Genomic DNA, 20,523 nt, shown 5'->3' with positions numbered 1-20,523 from the left:
CCCATCTTAAGTTGGTTAGAAAATACAATATTGATCTAAAAAAAAAAAAAAAAAAAAATGTGTAGTAGTTTCACTTCCTGGTCCACCACACGATCACACCATGAGCCCCACCCACCTCTCTCCTCTTGCTCCCCTTCACTGAGCAGCTGTTTTAAAAGAAAGAAAGGCTGCTGGCATTTCCGGCTGACAGTTTTCACCTCGCGATGACAGGATTACGTTTAGCAAGAGATTGAGAGATGAGGATTACGTAGGGCCTGAGCTTTTTGGGAGCTGTTCATTATAGCCTCTGGGGAACATTCAAAGATTACTCAAAGATTAGAGAGTGGGTGGAAAGTCGAAACACAGCTCCAGGTACAGTTATAATGAGAGAATAACGTTGTAACGGTTAAATGGTCTTAAAAAGTCACATTTGCATAATACCCCCCTTTAATGCTGGATTAGTCCTGGTTTTGCCCTGTTTGTATAAAGAGGTTGGGTGTAGTTCAGTTTAAATCCTGGTTTAGCCTGTATTTACAGCCGATTTTGTAAATATTTCCATCTGTTTGATGATACTTACAAAGCACCATCTCTTTTTGTTAACTTTCTTGCATATTAGACTCTTTGAATTTATGGCTAAGACACAAAATATGAACACATTCTTAGGGTCAGTTCCGCTTTGTCAAGAAACCATGTAGTTTTCAAATTTAACAAAATAAAACATTTTAGTCAAATATAACATTCAGTACATGTTTTCTGTAAGGCATTCCTTCAAGTTTTTGTCGTTAAATCAGCAGGTTCTCTGCTCGGTAGTCCGATGTTGTCCAGCAGAGCCAAAAAGAGGCCTCGTTTGCTTTTCATTTCTGTACACAAGTAGCGGGAAAAGCTTTGGTAATCTACAAATGTACATAAATCTCACGGGAGTCTTTGTTTCATGCAGGTGCTGTACAGGTGGAGGTTTGTGCATGATTCATTGACAGTTAATCCCCGCCCCCATATGTTTTGACAATGATTCAGTCCTATCTGCGTGAGGAGGCCAGGACGCCCCCCGTGGAGGCCGTGGTGGTGGCGCTGAAGTGTGGGTAGTTGTCGTTGGCCTGGGGGCTGGGCAGGATGGAGTTGCCGTTGGTGGATGAGCAGTTGAGCTGTAGCCGGCGGAGGTACTCGGCGTGCACCGGTTTGTGATGCTGCAGCACTTTGATGGCCTCGTCCACAGTGAACCACTCCCGCTTACGGCCTGCAGGGGGAGACAGAGGACAAACCATGAGTTTCCACATGCAATGTTGAGAATATGTAGCCTTCACATATTTATTTTTTATTGCTTGCAATTCGAAGCAGCAATAAACATTGTTTTGAGTGTGTTTGTGGTGTGGTATGTTCGTTTTTTTATTCAAACAGGGACAGTCCATGGCTGTCCATCTTCCATTAAACAACTTTCAATTATTTTTCATACAACAGAGTGCCTCAGACTTTTTTTGATCCTTTGATTAGGCTACTCCACCTCCTGCTCTAGCTCTACACAGCCTTAATCTACTCAATGTTTTCCTTATTATTGCAACGCTGGCCCAGTCTTGGAAGAGCACCTGTTTGTTGGCCTTCTACTACGTGGTTGTTGTAAATGTGCTATAGAAATAAAGTTAGCCTTGACCTTGACCTACACGGACCCTCAGAAGCACTCACGTTTCCTGCTTTCAACGGGACAGTCCATAATTTAACATTGACCAAAAAGGAAAGATTGTTCCAGGTTCGAGCAAAAATGCTAATTTCCACCTGTAGTCCCTGGGCAGGTTCATATTAGACAGTCCCTCATCACGCCGTTATTGATAATGAGTGCAAATTAGATTCTCTAGAAGCCATTAAAGGCACTATAACTGATTTTTTTTTCAAGTAATGGAACACATTTCGTTTTGTCCTCCTTTAGTATATTGTAAACTCAGTATATATTGTGGGAAAAACACTGTCCATTTCATTGTAAAGCATTTGTATCAATTTCACAAACTCTCAGGCTCGTTTTCTAGCATTTCTGTGACAATGACCCTCAAAAGTGACCCTGCAACTTGTGTCGATAAACTCATTCCTGTGAAGAATTGGGACATTACAAATATGTTAGAAAGGTTAGGAATGAGTTTGAACCACAACTAACATATGAATTTAGTGGCTTCCTCTATCAATGTTTGTAATAAAAAATAAAAAAATCAGGTACAGATACAGACGGCATCTCTGGAATCGCCCATATATGGTCATGCTTGAAAACAGTTAAGGGGGAAAACAATTGAGAAAAATCTAAACTTTCTCTAATTATTCAAAAACTACTTTAACAAATGCTGAATTATGAATATCGTTTTATACTAAATAAAGAGTCCAAACTACAGCTGCCGTTTTTTCACTTCTACTGAACAATGTGCTGTGAGAAAATATCCATATGGGCCCGATTTACACTTGACTTTATTTATGTGTCATAAATGAGTTCATATTCCACCAGAACATGGCTAAAAAGAGTGAAAAATGGTGTTTCTCTAAAGATTCTATTTTCCCCCTCGGCGAAGCCACGCCCCTATCTATGACGAGATGCCGTCTGTATCTATAGGGCCTCTAAATTCATTCATGTTTTGAATGACTGACTCAATACAGTAACAGAGAAGGCTGGGACACTGCGACACTGGGACACTCAGTGCACCTGATATAAATGTATGTGTGGGATAGAATCCTTTTTGGAATATTACTGACCTTGCATCACATGAATGATCGCATTTTGAGGGATTATTTTCTAGCAGATCACTCCGCCGCTGCGTAGCTTATACAACCACAAAGCTGATGCTGCTCAAATATAAGGTATTTTAAATGCAAAATGGTTTAAATTATTCTATCGACACAGACATTTATATGGTTAGTCTGGCGTTATAAGTGATTTGCCTCAGGTGCACTGTGGAGCAGGTCAGGCTAGCTGATATCGTAGAGATGTGCTAGCCTTGCATTAGCCTAGCGCCATGTAGCTCTCCAAACAGAAGAACTGCATAAATTACAAAAAAAATATCTCCAGAAATTAGCAACACTCTGGATAACTAGGAAATGAAGTCCTATGTCAGAAATCCTGAAATATCCCTCTAACACTGAAGTACCACCAGTAGACGCCTGCATACCGCATACCAGACGCACAGCACTAGGGCAAGCAGGTGGTTAAACACACTTAAGAGAGACATTTACAAGATCTAGTTCCAGTTCCAATATAGAGGGAGGCCTTTAGAGCGAACAGCCGAAAGCGCCTGGATACAAGAGTCTAGCACTGACAGCTTTAATAAACTGCTGCTCTGAACTGGGGAGACTGCGGCTGTGGGATCATTGGCCCAGATTTATGTTTCCCTGTTGACACTACATAGCTGCTGTGCCCATACCGCCTCTATGCCTCTATGTTTACAGGAATAGAAATGTGTGGTACACTGAAAAAGGTGACCCAAACCAACAATGCAGAGACGATGTACAGGTGTTGATAAACCTGTCGGGACGGGCGGGCGGCGTACCTATGTTGACGCTGTCCTCCCAGGCTTCTAATGTCTCTGTGACGGTCAAAACATACACGTACGTCCGGTGTTTCCGATCCTGGTTTTGCTAAAGTGTCAAACAGTGGAAAAAAAGAAAGTTAATTCATTGAAAATAATGTAATAGATCAGTATCAAGATGTAGGGCTCAAGAACCTTCATTGTAGGGCATACAGTTCAACACATTCTCGACTCACCTCAAAAACACCAAGCAGACGTCCCAGCTTTCCCCTTACGCCAGCCTAGAACAGACACATGACATACAACTTATATCACCAAACATTAACAGGGAATTTTCTATTGCAAATGTTTAATTCTCAATCTAAATTTTGCTTCAAGGGACAAGATGCAAGTTGTTCATTTTATACTCACTACTGCCACCTCAGGTCTTACATGTAACTGCAGTCTCCGACCGAAGTAACACCTTTTTGAGTGACAGTGCAGGATTTTTAGAGGCAGTTGTGGTGAACAGGTCTGAGCTCATTCTACACACTAGGACATGGTTGAAACATGTAGGGGGAGGAAAATACATAATTTTAACATTTTTAAACTCCGTATAGTCCTTATAAAACCTTCAAGACCAGTCTTTGTGCCAACTAGATTAATATACAGTATAAATTTAGTACCATTTTTGGGCCACACTGTGAAAACTAAAGGAAAGCCTAGACATGCCCCTGACAATAGCTGTAAAAAAAAAAAAAAAAAAAAGGAAAGTTTTTTTTTAAAGGAATAGGCCACCGTTTTTACATAACAAAATATGTTCTTACCTCACTTTAGTCGAGTTAATATATCCCCGTCTGGTCTTTGTCCGTGCGCTCTGTCACGCAAACGGGGCACATACGCAGCCTCTCCCACATGTCACATAGCTCCGAAAAAGCTCACGATAGAAGCTACCAAGCTCTTCCACGTGTTCCCTATTTAAATAAAGTTACGTGAAGTGTTTTCATGCAAAGTATATTTACACAGAAATGTAACATGTCGATTTTATAAGCAAATAAAAAGGGGGACTATATTGTGAGGCGTAATGATACGAGGAGCAAAACGTCCGCGCAGTAACTCCTAAAGGTTAATGACGGAAGTGAGCGGGGGAAGTCTTTAGGAGTTACTACGCGGACACTGTGCTCCTCGTATCATTACGCCTCACAATATAGTCCCCCTTTTTATTTGCTTATAAAATCGACATGTTACATTTCTGTGTAAATATACTTCGCATGAAAACACTTCACGTAACTTTATTTAAATAGGGAACACGTGGAAGAGCTTGGTAGCTTCTATCGTGAGCTTTTTCGGAGCTATGTGACATGTGGGAGAGGCTGCGTATGTGCTCCGTTTGCGTGACAGAGCGCACGGACAAAGACCAGACGGGGATATATTAACTCGACTAAAGTGAGGTAAGAACATATTTTGTTATGTAAAAACGGTGGCCTATTCCTTTAAGGGCTGCACAATATATCGCAAAAATATTGTATCGCGATATTAGGTGATGCAATATCAGTATCGCGAGAAGCCACAATATAACACAACATCACTAAAGCTTTCGTCGGACTGAGATTGACACAATTTTTTTAAATTCTAATTTAGTTCAGTTTTACTCTTGTGATGCTTTTTGTGTTTGAAAATGTGTGTTTAATTAGAATGGAATATATCTCGTTGAAATGGTTTAGTGAAATATCACAATGATATTGTTATCGCGATATTGCACAGCGGTCTTGCATTGTTCCAATTCTCTCTGGGAGGCATCCATATTCCATCTGTCACAGAGAAACCTGTGAGGAAAATGGAAAAATATTTGATTGCTCCGTAAAGGACGCCGCTTCCATCAGGGCAACCAACGAACATCTGGACAGCTGGCTGACTACAGTCGACAAGTCAGGTCTTCCAGGGAAATTCAAGGCCTGGGTGTACCAGCATGGCATCCTGCTGAGGATACTGTGGCCATTGCTGGTGTATGAATTTCCCATCTCCAGTAGAAGGGTTCGAGAGGAAGTTTAGCCAGAAGTCTAAGCAGCATCGCCCTCTACGGCAACAAGGACAAGCTGACTCTCCCCATCAACAGCCTGACTGAGGAGTTCATGGTTGCCAGAACAAGAGAGGTTCTCCAGTATAGGGAATCAAAGGACCCAAAAGTCTCTCAAGGTGGCATTGAGGTGAGGACGGGCAGAAAGTGGAGGCCGCACGAGGCAGTGGTTCAAGCGGAATCACGGCTGTGTCACAGAGAACTGGTTGGAAGTGTGATGACCGGCCGGGCAGGTCTGGGAACCACTCCAAGAACCTGCTACTACAAGCTCAAGGGCAAGGAAAGGCAGGCCCTGATCCAACGCGAAGTGAGGGCTGGAGTGGAAGAGCAGCGTGGTGGCCAGTGGGTGGGATTGAGGCAGCAGGGCGCATGGACCAGATGGGAAGAAGCCATGGACAGAAAGATCTCATGGTCCGAGTTGGTCCGCATGAAATCAGTCTGTCTATGATGTCCTGCCCAGCCCGTAGAACCTCTTCTGTTGGGGCAAGGTGGAAACCCCAAAATGTCCCTTGTGCTAAGGAACTCTGGAACACATCCTCGGCAGCTGTCCTAAAGCGCTTGGAGATGGCCGCTATCGCTGGCGCCACGACCAGGTGCTGAAGGAGGTTGCTGAGTCCATCAACACTGCCGTAAACCAGAGCAAGCGCCTACAACCAACAAGGCGCAAAATCTCATTCGTGCGGGCCAGAGAACAACCACGTCACCGTCCGAAAGCCCAAACAGTCCTCCTGGGAACAGCGAAGGACTGGCAGATTAGGGTGGACCTGGGGAAGCAACTAAAATTCCCTGAAAACATTGTGGAAACCAGCCTTAGACCAGACATCGTTTTGCTCTCAGAGACATCAAAGCAGGTCGTGTTGTTGGAGCTAACGGTGTCCTGGGAGGAGAGACTGGAGGAACCCAATGAGAGGAAAGAGGAAAGAGAAATATAGGGAGCTGGTGGAGGATTGCCGCAGACAGGGGTGGCGTGCGCAATGCCTGCCTATTGAGGTTGGGGGAAGAGGCTTTGCAGCTAAGTCACTCTGTAAGGCCTACAGCCTCTTGGGCATGACAGGGGCACGCAAGAAAAAAATTATGTATGTTCCTCCCCCTACATGTTCCAGCCATGTGCTAATGTGTAGAATGAGCCCAGACCTGTTCACCACAAACTGCCTCTAAAATCCTGCCACTCAAAAAGTTGTTCATTCGGACCCCAGGTGCCGTCATGCACGAGCTTATTATAGACGCAGTTGCGTGTAAGACCTGAGGTGGCAGTAGTGAGTATAAAAATGAACTTGCATCTAGTCCCTTTAAGTATATTGTAAACTCAGACATTTGTGGGGAAGCACTGTAGATCTAATTATAAAGCATTTGTATCAATTTCATGAACTTGCAGGCTGGTTTTCTAGCATTCTTATGAAAGTGACCCTGAAAAGTGACCCTGCAAGTTGTGAAATGTGCCTACAAACTCGTCCCTGTGAAGAATCGGTATACTACAAATGCGTGAAGAAGATTAGGGATGAGTTTGTATCGCCACCAACATTTCAATTTAGTGGCTTCCTCTTTAATTTGTTTGAAATGAAAGAAAAAATAAGAGGTATAGGGCCTTTAAAGAGACTAGATGCAGGTTGGCCATTTTATACTCACTACTGCCACATCAGGTAATACGTGTAACTGAAGTAACAACTTTTTGAGTGACAGTGCAGGATTTTAGAGGCAGTTGTGGTGAACAGGTCTGACCTCAGTCTACACTTTACGACCTTGCTGGAACATGTAGGAGGAGGAAAATACATAATTTTAACATTTTTAACCTCTGTATAGTCCCTTTAATGAAGCATGGCTGACCACCTACATGTGTGGCTCCTCCAATCACTAAACACTAGGGATGCAACAATTTTCAATGTTATATTGAATCACTCTTCAATTCCATACACACATATGTTCAACTGTGACTATAGTAAATCAATACACGCAATAAATACAATAAAGAAGGGCGTTGGAATTACAAAGCCAAGATTTATGCCAACTGTGCTACTCCCGTCTCACCGCAGTCCCAAGTCAACTGGGACAACATGATTAATTATGAAAATCTTGGCGTTGTTCTGGCAGACAATGTTTTTTTATTTGTTCCTTTCATAAGAGCTACAGATGTATGGAAACTCAACCCCACTTCTCAAGAGCTAAATTACCGCCAAGACACATGACATTTGTCCTATCACTTTCCGTGTCGGCTCAGCATACTTCACAGGTGTCAGTCGCCCTGATGTGGGGCCAAGTTTAGCCCTCTGACGTATGCCATGAACGCAGGGTCCCGGGACAGAGGGGGCTGTGAATACCAGCGCTCTTCTCAGTCACTCAAACCCCTGCCCGTGTACCCTTTGAAACATCTCACCTCAGTGCGGACACATGCCGTTAGTGGGGGGGGGGGGGGGGGGGGCTCATTTTAGACTGTGCAGGACAACTGGAGGAGAGTGCAAGGTGTATCTTATGCACTAAAAACACAAATTAATGAATGATTTCTGTAACAGAGCGAGCCTCTAACAATAATTACCTGAAGCATATCACAGTCCTTAACGTAAATGTTTTTCAAGGTACAGCCCTCGGTGAAAAAAGAAGTTTGGACGCTCCTGGTCTTGTTGCTCAGAATACCTGCCTCATGTATAGTTGAATAATACGTCAATAAATGCATAATATTTACCACATTATTAATAAAAGATGGCTATAATAGTTTAATCCCTGAATAATTGTATTTGAGATTTTGAAATATAATTAACTGGACTGGGTAGGTTGGTATTAAACTCAACTAACTCAGTCCAGTCGACGGTCAAGAGCCTATTTCAAAGAAGACATGCTTGAAACTAGTAATAATTATGATAATAATAATGAAGATCTAGATATTTACGTCTTGATTTGTATTTCTGTTGCCAATCATTATATATCGTTAAATATCTACCAAAAAAAGTGCTACACATGAGCCTGGAAAGATGTGTCACCAACAGCCGTGTCAGTGTGTTACCCCTCAGACTATTAACGCTTTGTCCATTTTACATAAGAGTCAAAACGTGTCCTGTAAGTGCTCTCTGTGATGATTTGAGAGGCATAACTAAAATAGCTCGGGAACATTTATAAAATACTAGTAGCCGCTGAAGTAACCACAGACATTTGAGAGATGCAACTACAGCGTAAAGGAATGGTTCTCAATAGAATCAATGGGTCACACTTTAGATTACAGCCCGTGAGTTCCACATGTACACGGAACAAGAAAGTAATTACACATACTAGTACAGGCAATTACACATTAAAGTGCAGGGTTCAATAAAGGTGTACAAAGTGTAACTACTGTACACAACATGTAATAAAGGTGTCCAAATTGTAACAACTAGTTACAACTAGTGCAACAAAGATGCACATGTAGTTTCAAGTGTCTTGGCCGTCATATAGTTTCATTAATTGGGGGAAATGGCCGCAAAATACGCAAATACACCGTGCCTAATGCAAGGTTTATACAGGCCTTTTAATGAGCAAATATAGTATTTTAACGCCACAAAAGCATTTCATCAAACAGAGGAAAGAGAATTGGACAAAAATTGTAGTAAAGTATGTTTATGTATATTTGCACTTACATAGTAAATATGTACAAAGTGCAACTGTATACAATGTATAATTTTCATAGATTTAGATTTATTGCCAGTTTGAATCCATTGACATTTAAAGCCTTGTTTTTGGCACAATGTAATGCTTTTTAATGCCCAGACATTATGAACACCTTTATAACTCCTTATACATCTTTGTTACAGGTTCACCTACATGTTGTACACCTTTATTACTCTTTGTACACCGTCATTAAACACTGCACTTTAATGTGTGTCTACACATGGAACTTGTGGGCTGTAATTTCAGTGCTACCTATCAAAGTAATTTAACACAGAGTTTCCATAGTCTGTGTAATTAATGACATTCAACACTATAGTGTCCACAGTATTCAACAAAATATCCATGAGGTTCAGCATGTATAAATCTGCTTGTGAGACAAATTGCTATTGGATAGTCAGCCCTAATCCTTACCTCTTCAAACACCTCTCGCACAGCGGCCCCGCATGGCTCCTCCTCGGGCTCCATGCCTCCCCCAGGAACGATCCACTGGTCCGGGTGCCGGCTGCTGCTCACCAGTAACACCTGCGGGACAAGGCCAAGAGAGGAAGACATTAACCCCAACGGAAACTATTAAAAAATGAAGCTGAACGTCTCATCCAAGGTCTTTAATGTTTTCAAACTTGTAATATTGTCATTATTTGGGTCTTTTTAAAGGAACTATACGGAGTTTAAAAATGTTAAAAGTATGTATTTTCCTCCCCCTATATGTTCCAGAAATGTCCTGGTGTGGAATGAGCCCAGACCTGTTCACCACAACTGCCTCTAAAATCCTGCACTGTCACTCAAAAAGTTCTTGCTTAGGGTCCGAAGTGCCGTCATTAATATAGAACCTGCAGTTACACGTATGACCTGAGGTGGCAGTAGTGAGCATAAAATGGTCAACTTGCATCTAGTCTCTTTAATTACACTGCTCAACTAAAAAGAAGGTCACACGAACAATATTTGGTTGGACCGCCTTTAGTTTTACTACAGCACAAATTTGCTGCAATCCAATTTAATGCTTTAAAATTAACTAACTTTTAAAGCCTTGAATTTAACACATTTAATGACTTTTAATGCCCTGCAGAAACCCTGTATAACCCAGAAAAGGCGGTAATGTCGAGTGAGAGGTCATGCATTTCACACTTAGACGAGTATGAAATAACTAAACAAAGTCATTACTTTGTTTTGATTGGACCCGCTGTCTACAAAAACCATCTAATCTTCACACAGCTATATTTTGTGTCTTGTAAATCCAGCTCGAGTGACTCGGGATTCTGTCGATGCCTTCCCTAGAAACCTATGGGGCTTGAATTACATTGGCGAGGCAGTGCAGAGCTATAGCATGCACCTGTGTCTGCACTTTCGGGACAGATCATCGTAACCCCGCAGCAAACCCAAAGAAGATTCACATCTGCTAAACACATCGCCACGTTCTCCCACGGAAACCCAAGCCCCAATACAGGCCCGCTGTTTATTACACGTGTCGTAATAATGTCAGCAGCCAATACAACAAACCTAATTACATGTGATAAGTGCTTCAGTGGAGTGTGTGCAGCCCGGCCACATTGGCAGACTTTTACTCTTTTTTCTGACCTAATTCTCTCACACCGAGGGGGCTAAGGGCAAAGAACCATCAGCAAAACTGTCCCCTAGTGACACAGCGTGACCGGGTGAAAGATTAAGAGCTCATGCTGCCGTCGAATGGTGGTTCAACATATGCAGAGATAGAGTCAACTAAGACTGAGGTTAGAATATACGTCTAACCCAGGAGTGGCCAAACTTTATTCACTGTGGGCCACATACTGAAAAATATGCAAACAACTGGACTCTGAAGAGGTCAGATATATAACTTCACCTCTATTGTATTAAAGCTGACAAATTCAACAAAATGTAAACTATGCTTTTTAATTGAACATGATTAAACTAAAAAAAAATCTATCAAAGGACTTTCATTTATTTTATATATATTCAATTAAAGCAAAAAAAAAAAAATATATATATATATATATTTTTTGAATTTGTAGTGGGCCAATTAAAAGTGCGCCGCGGGCCGCAGTTGGCCCACAGGCTGTATTTTGACACCCCTGGTCTCACCTATAGGTTATTTTGTAATTTTTCACAAAAAGTTGCCACAGTAAACTCGCTACACAATGATCTGGCAAAGTTTTACACCTATTGGCTCTCAAAAAAAGGAGAGCAAGAGAAAAAAAATGATATATTTTACAGTATCAAAATTGTATATATTAAATTTTTGGGAAAAGAAAAATGCAAAAAACATAAATGCTACGTTTAATGATAAAAATTCAAATCTGTTGCAAACTTTATGTACTTATTATTTAACCCTTATTGGCATCACTTTATTTTACAGTACCTTGATACATTGCACCTTAATTATTAAGTACAATGTAATGTGTAATGTGTTCTGCAACAATGTGCAATAACCTGTGGGTTAGATACACAATGGAACAACTTGTATTAGTACTTTGTAAGTACATAATGTAATGGACACGGGACCCTTAGGGCTAGGGCTTAAAGGGATATTTCAGGATTTTCAACATAGGGCCTCATTTCTTAGTTATCCAAAGTGTTGCTGATTTCTGGAGATATTTTTTTTGTAATTCATGCAGTTCTTATGTTTGAAGAGTTACGTGGCACTAGGCTAGTGCTAGGCTTGTGCATTTCTACGGTATCAGTTAGCCTGCATTAAAAACAGTCTGACACACTCCACAGTCGATAAAAAACACTTATATTTGAGCAGCATCAGCTTCGTGGTTGTATAAGCTACACAGCGGCGGAGTGATCTGCTAGAAAATAGTCCCTCAAAATTCGATCATTCATGTCATGCAAGGTCAGTTATTTTCCAAAAATTATTCTATCGACACAGACATTTAAATCGTTAGTCTGGTGTTATAAGTGATTTGCCTCAGGTGCACTGTGGAGCGGGTCAGACTGTTTTTAATACCATAGAAATGTGCTAGCCTTGCACTAGCCTAGCGCCACGTAACTCTTCAAATATAAGAACTGCATGAATTACAAAAAAAAATATCTCCAGAAATCAGCAACACTGTCAAAAATCCTGAAATATCCCTTTAAGGTTAGGTTTAGGGTTAGAGTTATGTATCATTACATTATGTACCTACAAACTACAAACATAATATTCCACTGTGTATCTAATCCATAGGTACATGGTATTACACATTCTTACAGAACTCACTACATTGTACTAAATTTCAATGTGTGTTTAGTTAGCGTTACCCATTTATTATCTTGAAACATAATGACAACTGTATTTATCAGACGCTGGGTAGGAAATGTAACACAAATACTTTCGCATCTTGGGAAACTCCTTGAGTGTGACTACTCAAGTGAAGGTGGAATTAAAGGGTTAAGTGTGAAACGTCTACAGCAGCAGATGGCCACAGTCACCTCCGCCTCAATCTCATCATCACACACCGTAATCTGCCCGAGTCTGCTCCTGTATCCCTAATCTGGACTCATCTCCCCACTGGGCTTCTCACTAATGGGATTGCTGCTACTACCACACAACGCCACGACATTTGACGCCACACTTTCAAACAGTCATAAACATGCTTATGGACGCCGTACAGCTTTGTAAACAACCATAAATAACTACATTTGAGAGACACACAGACAAACGTCAAAGCGCAGACATTACTTTAAATATCTTTGTCCGTCTCAGCTCTTTTTGCAACCTCGCTCCTCAAATGAGTGCGAATAGTTGAAACAAAATCGATCCCTGCGGCGCTATCGTCTTCCACGTCAAAAAGGAGTTCAGAAATCAGCGCAATTGGACCTGCACATGAGCGACCTACAAACCTGCCGTCTCCCGCACGTGCCACGCTCAGCCAAACTAAGCCACCTGTTTGCTCCCAAGTGGGTTAGCATTAACACGGGGAATCACTAGTGCAGATGCCACACATGCTCAGGACCCGGCGAATGCATCCTGATTCCTGAGCGCCATGTTGAGCTTTTAAATGCCACAATTAGATATTTCCAATCTTAACGGCCTGCCATCCACAAAATGACCGTGTGAGCAACCTTATGGGAAACCCTGAGAGACCTACTTAAAGAACACAGACAAGCACTCCTGTTTCAGTGAGGTTAGAAAGTGGTTCATTCAGGAGATACATTACAATGCGTAATTTAAGATGTTTGAAAACAGTTAAGGGGGAAAACAATTGAGAAAAATCTAAACTTCCTGTAATTATTATTTATTTATTATTTATATTATTATTCAAAAAATACTTTAACAAATGCTGAATGAATAGTTTCTACTAAATAAAGATACAAAGACATAGAGAAGAGCAAAGTGGTTCAACAGCCCATAAATACATAAATAACGGAGAATGTTAACATGATGCTACATGTTAGCATCGGGCTAATGCTAACGGTTAGCTAGCGCTAGCCACGAATGCCGTTTTTTTCACTTCTACTGAACAATCTGCTGTGAGAAAATATCCATATGGGCCCGATTTACACTTGACTTTATTTATGTGTGATAAATAAGTTCATATTCCACCAGAAAATGGCAAAAAAGAGTGGAAAATGTTGTTTCTCTAAAGATTTTCCCCCTTGGCGAAGCTACGCCCCATAATATGACGAGATGCCGTCTGTATCTATGGGTCATGCTTGCATAGAAAAACAATGCTTAAGAACTGTGTACATGTCCCTGTATAAGTAAAAAACAACATTGATCAAAAGCTAACTATCAGGAAAAAAAACTTAAAAACTGTTTGACCCACAGATTTATACATAGAGACATATTATCGCCATTCTGCCCCATTTATGGTAATGGTGCCATGTTTATGTGAAAATAATAAACATGGCACCATTACCACCTTGCCCCTCCTACAGAGTTAGCCAGTGCAGGCGGATAGTACTCCAGAGCCTGTCAATCAAAGAACAGCTGAAACGTTGTAATTCTACATAAAAACCAGCGTGGTTAAAGATATTATCCCTTGCTCAGTTTTGCCACATGGGTCACAGCTATCGTTAGGAAAACTCTTTGGAGCCAGGCTTTTCAAGATGTTTTTGCGAGGTGTAAAGAGTCCATTGGAATCTGTTTTCAAATGTGTCTTTTGAAGTCGCCCCTGGCCATCAGGGAGTGGTATTTCAGTAATGTCAGCTCCATGAGGACCAAAGAGAAGACCCCAGCAGATATTCAGAGCAACCAGAGTGCCTTGCAGAATGTCCAGAATGTCTCACTTCATGTCTCAATCTCCCCCCCCAAAAAAAAATTATTGCAAAAATATTATGCTGTTATAATGAGTTAACTCCTTTTCATTCACTATTTAGGAATCGTGGCTTCATCCTGTGTTTATAAATGCCACATAACCAATACTCAATCCGATGTGGGTGAAGGTGAATCACAGATAGCACGTCACTCGCTGTGTTACTGCTGCTCCTCTTTAAACCAGAACCAATATTACGCCCCCCTCCCCAGTTACAAATACCTGCTGATGTCACTCTCATAATATCACTGCTCAAACCGTTTCCTCTATGACCCTGTCTCACTCAATAGCTGGTTGATTATTTCTAACATGTAACTATTGATAACCATTGATTTGTTAGCATAAAGTTAGCATAAAGTTAGCTAAAGATAAAAGGTTGTTTTACCGTATTCTCTCATGTCATACCCTTTGCTGCCTGCAGAGGGAGCTGAAGGCCAAAATGAACCTATTCTTGCCTCTTCGTGTCTTTAGTCCCCTCTAGTTTATTCAAATTAATAACACATTAGCAGATATCAATGCCGAATATTAATGCAATACAAATATGTGTGGAATGAACACTTCACATGAAATACAAATACCTGAATAATGCATGAAACCAGGCTTTTTTTCTTTACTAACTAACTAACTCACTGTAAGGCACTTCTTGGTCATTTTCCCGAGCCATCTACAAAACCTACTGGTACAGTCACACAGCACAAGTCACTTAGTTTTCTGAAAATGTGAACTGCTAAACCAATAAAGGAATCACATTTTTCAGAACATGTTTGTAGTGTTTTAGAATTAGCAATTTTTACAAATGCATTTAGTGTAGAGCTGCACGATTATCACCATTTGCTAAAATGATGAGTGAAGGAAGTCGGTCAAACACATATGCCTGCTCAAATAGTCCCAGATTAAACAAAATAATACTTTCAAAATATTTGGTTTAATGTACAGCGCCCTCTTCTGGAGGAGTTCGACTTCCATCATACCCCGATATTCTGAGTATCTCCGGGGGACAGCCACGTGACAAAAAGAATTGGGGATGGAATCACACAGCGTCTTTCTAAACACTTTAGAATCTGTTTTATGGAAAATCAGAACTTTTATCGGTTGCAGCTGAACCTGAGATCGCAAGGTCGACAATTCTGATTGGGGAACATCTATCAGTCAAATGCCAGAGATAGAAAACAAAATCTAAATCAGCCTTCCAGCTCTAAATAAGTGCTCTTCCGAGTTTACTTGTTAGTGATAATAAAATTAATCCGAACTGGTATTTTGCAAACGTTCCAAATAATCTACTTCCAAACTTGACGCGAGTGGCAAGTGTTAAATGACGAAAGCTCAACTTCTGTATAATAAACAAAAACAAAAAAACGGAAAGTGGGGCAGGACTGGGAGAAACCTCAGAGCCAAAAACAGTTGGGAGATATCTGACTGTTTTGCAATTCCTTTGGGGCCCCACCGGGAACAGGGCAGTGGGCAAATCAAAGGCCATACAGTAAATCTCCTCAGGACACGTCCTCTCAACAATGTGGACAAATGTTTGCTCCGGCTGAAGGCCACTCTTGAGCAAACAATAATTAAATAAACGGCCACATGAAACCCTTTAAACTTCTGTTTGGGGAAAGTTGGTGAGTTTGCGAAGACTTGTTGTGAAATGGAGAAGCAGGTCTGCATTTAGCCGTCTGACATATGGAGTGACAGGGCTGGACATATAAGCAAAGGCCTGAAGACATTGGCTTTCTGAGGATTTTTTTTTCCCCAGTCTTGAGTCTGTTAGAGAAAAATGAATCCACTCTGTCCTGAGGCTCTGTCTGGAACCGCGGAGTAAATTGCGCTGGACTTTTTTCAATAAACGACACACACTCTGAGTATTTATCTAACTGGGTTCTTGAACACACCTGTCCAATTCGTATTTTTTGTTTTCACAAGCGTTCAGCCCCGCCTCCGACTCCTCCCCTGTGTAGTTCGCTGCTGCAGGGGGTTTAATTGCAGAGAATCACTGCCCGAGGGCTCAGCTTTCGCCGCTCCAAAACAAAACAGTGAGTAGAGAGATCCACTTACAGCAACTCTCCCTTTTGTGATCGGATGTCGCCGAGCACAGCTACCAACCACGTATAGTTGTACAGGGATAAGCCATGGTGCAAGGGTGGCAACAGGTGATATCAAAGACAAGATCAAGTTTCACATTTTATAAACAAAGAAGCTAAGAGTGTGGGTATTTCCGTCAACTTTGTCAGGGCAACATCAACCTAAACCAACACTGGATGCAACACTTTTTTTTCCTGATCAAGCTGATGGGATTAACCACATATACATTCCATTCTTCTCCATGAAATTTGGATCCAATCAGGTTTTACGAACGACAAGTCCGCCCTTGTCAAGAGGCGCACAACTCAGAGGGTCACACCTAACTCCTGTTGTCATAATATGTTCTTCCTCCGGTGTGTGCCTCCCAGGGAAATAGAGGCTAGCTCTTAGAAATGGGAGGATGGTTCTAGAAACAGCTTTCTCTCTTAAAGGGACTTTACGGAGTTTAAAAATGTCAAAACTAAGTATTTTCCTCCCCCTACATGTTCCAGCAAGGTCTCAATGAGTAGAATGAGCCCAGACCTGTTCACCACAACTGCCTCTAAAATCCTGCAAAGCCACTCAGAAAGGTGTTAATTCGGGTCCAAAGCGCCGTCATGCACGAGCTTAATATAGAACCTGCAGTTACACATAAGACCTGAGGTGGCAGTAGTGAGTATAAAATGACTAACTTGCATCTAGTCCCTTAAATTTCGCTCCTAATCTTAAAACTCCACTGTTTGTGGTCATCGGCTCTTTTGTCAGCACAACTTCTCCAAAACCTCCTTATTAAAATGATTCATCCATGACTAAAACGTTTGGATTAAAGCATTTAAAACAACTGAATGTCATCTATTTTTGTAGCCTTGCTTGTGGTCAGAGGTGGGTAGAGTAGCCAAAATATTTACTCAAGTAAAAGTAAAAAAGTACTTGGGGGAAAGTGTTACTTGAGACCTGTGAGTAGCAGAGTTGTAACCTGTTTAAGCGAACAAGTTACAAAGAAAATTCCAAGATAATAATAAGAAAACACAGAAAACAAAATAAGTCTAAAGAACAAGGAGCACAGGACGATCTGCATCTATCTAGACATTTGCCGCTTAAATATTTACTCACAGTGGAAAAAGTAGCAATTATTTTTACTCAAGTAAGAGCACAGATACTTCAATATAAGTTAACCGAATGATAAAACAACTCTAAGTCTTCAAAAACCTACTCGAGTACATGTAAGTGAGTAAATGCTGCTTGTGGTTATCGTTACATGAAAATGCATAAAGAAAAAGCTTTAAGTAAGACCCACCAAAGATTTTAGTGTTGTACATCTTAAATAGTAATTTGTCATTTCAGATGAATATTATTTTCCCTCAGTTCTGGGATCTCTGACCAGTCGCTCAGGATCTACCAGGAATTATCTCTCCAGACCTGTTCAACCAATGTTCTACCTTTCCATGTAAGCCTGATGAGTCATCATGATCTTGGCAAAACAACTCATACCAAGTCCCTTTTATAGATCCATTTGTTTGAGTTATGAACATGTTTAAAACTATAGTTAAGTATGTAAGAAAATAAAGGTCCAAGGTGTGCTCTAGGCAGCCTGTACTTAAAGTATAGCAGGTATATCCTCACATTAGGAGCTACAGCTACAGCCACTTTTATGTCTTATAGGTAAAGGGGCAAAGTTTGGAGGCCTTTGTTCGTGTCAAAGTCAACCCAATATATTTAGCTCTTAACATATTGCATTATTTAGTGCAGTCGTCACCAGTTTTGAGTGTGACACTGGCAGCCGCAAAGCTTTTTAGGAACCACTCGGCCTCTCAGTGATGTCTCAGCACTAAATTGTATGATATATATTTGTTTTTGTTTTGTTTTTAAGTTGTACAGCACCACAAGTCAAGGTGTGAAGAAAGACTTCCTGTAGACAGCTGTACAGACAGTTATAATCATAATGACAAGCTTAAGGGAAAGGGCTCCACCAAACTGCACTTGAGATCTATTATTTACATGTCACGGCTCCTTTAAGTCCATGTTTGTGTGTTATTGCAGGGCTACATTTAGTATTTTTTATATATAGATAGCTCACACTCAACAGGCTGTTCGATGGAAATGACTAATAAAAGAAAGCGTGCAACAGAGCGCCCCCTTTTAATAATTGCAATAAGCGAGAGACAATTTGAGGAGTAAGACGCTCGCCTCGACTTCAAAATAAGAGCGTCGCAAATACGCCGGGCACGTTTGGCGCGTGCGCTTTTTACGCAGTCGTTTTATTTGGAAACTCCCGGCCCTACGCCATTTGTTGACACTTGACAGCAGTGCGCTTTCTGTTTTCTCTTACGTGCTCCCCCAAAACTAGCCCAAACTGGATAGCCCAAGGCGCATCCTCACGACTCACTGTTCAGTCCATTTGACACCGCACAGCGCACTGTAAAGGAGACACAATGGACGCACACATGTGATCCCCGAAACGCGCGGATCAATGAGTCCCGAGGACACTTCGCAGTCTCAATCCCAGTGTTTGCGTAAAAAAAGAAAAGAAAAAAGAGGAGGCCACTGGACACTACCGCTCCGTTCATTGATAACTGATCGGGTTTAACGTCTTACCTCTTCCTCGCGTTCGTTTTTAAAGCACAGACACGCCGCGCGCTTCTTGAAACCCTCGCCGTCGTACGTCCTGGTCTGGTTGGGTTTAAGTTTCATTGTGGATGTGGTCAATGTGTCTTTTTTTTTCCTCCCCCCTTTCTCCTCAAAAAAGAGCCGGTAAAAAAAAAAAAAAAAAAAAAACGGAGGAGGATGGAGTTTTTAGTTGCAACGCCGCCGCATCGTCGTCGTCGTCGTCGTAGCAGCTGTTCCCTCCTGCTGCATCCACCACCCGAGGCACCAGTCAAGACCGAGGACTCAAAGCTGAGGATATTTCGAGGATGAGCGGCGAGTGAGGGCTCCGGACAACTGCGCGCTCTCTCCGGTGGGCAGCGCGAGACCAGCCTATACAGCACGTCGCGCGCTCCTTCAGCAGAATTGGCGCATGGTCGCTGAACGCTGGCTGACTCGGTACAATGGGCATGCACACTGGGGCTTTAGATATGCAGATCACTCCTCTCTGAACGAGGCGAAGTGATTGGCTGAGATTGCTGCGGTGGGCGTGGCGTGTGTTCGTGTCATAGGAGTAACAATAAACAAACTCAACGTGTAATTTCTATTCAGGTTTTTGACAAAATAGAGTTCATGCCTTCGACTGCTATGGGGGGGGGGGGGGGGATTTTGGCTGAGGCTGTTGGCTGCCGGCCCAGTGAACTTCATTGGAAAGTAAGAGACCAGGCTTTCATTTTGAGATTGCGTAAAAAAAAAAAAATCAGTGGTTTTTGAAGTTGTGGTTTTGGAGAATTCTTCCACTCCCACCGTATGACCACGTTCATTACAGGAATGAAAGTTCCAGTGGTCCCCATAGCCCTGGTTGGGGGTCTCGAGGACTTAGCGGGGGGTACCGGGAACTAAATCAGATTTTAAAAAGATGGTGAAACATTATTTTTGAAAGGAAAAACTATATTTTGCAATAGAATTTATCTTTCTTAGTATATAAATTTGTACAATATTGTCTTTTCATTTGCAAATAGCCCAGTGTTTTTAAAGCAGTTCTACTTGTTTACCATAATAAATACTTTTCGTAGTCCCTCGTGTTCAGGGGCGGACTGGGACTTAAAAACGGCCCTGGACTCTGACCAGTGTGGCCCAAATTAGCGTAGATGCGCGCAGCACAAATACATATTGACATTACCCAAATCTAAAAGCTCCTGACCTGGAGAACAACAGTGTAACGCCTCATTTGAAAGCTAAGACCTACAAGAGTGATTGCAACTTTTTGTCATGATTTTGTTGTTTTTTCGTTACTTTGTCATTGTGTTTTATCACGTTTTGCTTTTTTCATTGCTTTGTTGCTGTGTTTTTCTCTCTTTTTTGTTGCTTTTACGGCACATTTTTGTCCCGTGTTCATCCTCCTTTTCGTTTTTCTGTTTTCTTTTGAGCTTTTAGATTTGGGCAAAGCTCGGTTAAGGCGTAAAATTAGAGATTAAGGAGAAAATTGAGA

General features: G+C 41.5%; 1 protein-coding gene across 1 annotated transcript; it reads right to left on the bottom strand.

Moving 5' to 3' along the window:
- Positions 1-273: 273 nt before the first annotated feature.
- nudt4b (nudix (nucleoside diphosphate linked moiety X)-type motif 4b) lies at positions 274-19,160 on the bottom strand. The gene is made up of 5 exons (XM_079552543.1): positions 19,044-19,160; positions 9,574-9,684; positions 3,710-3,754; positions 3,495-3,582; positions 274-1,213 (listed from the first exon to the last, which is right to left on the bottom strand). The coding sequence occupies exons 1-5, from the start codon at positions 19,137-19,139 to the stop codon at positions 996-998; spliced, it is 558 nt and encodes a 185-aa protein (XP_079408669.1). The 5' UTR covers positions 19,140-19,160; the 3' UTR covers positions 274-995.
- Between the last annotated feature and the right edge of the window lie 1,363 nt (positions 19,161-20,523).

Source organism: Gobius niger (assembly GCF_951799975.1).
Source record: "Gobius niger genome assembly, chromosome: 2".
Taxonomy (NCBI): domain Eukaryota; kingdom Metazoa; phylum Chordata; class Actinopteri; order Gobiiformes; family Gobiidae; genus Gobius; species Gobius niger.
Note: the sequence above shows the minus strand (reverse complement) of the source record. Positions and strands in the feature narration are given on the sequence as shown.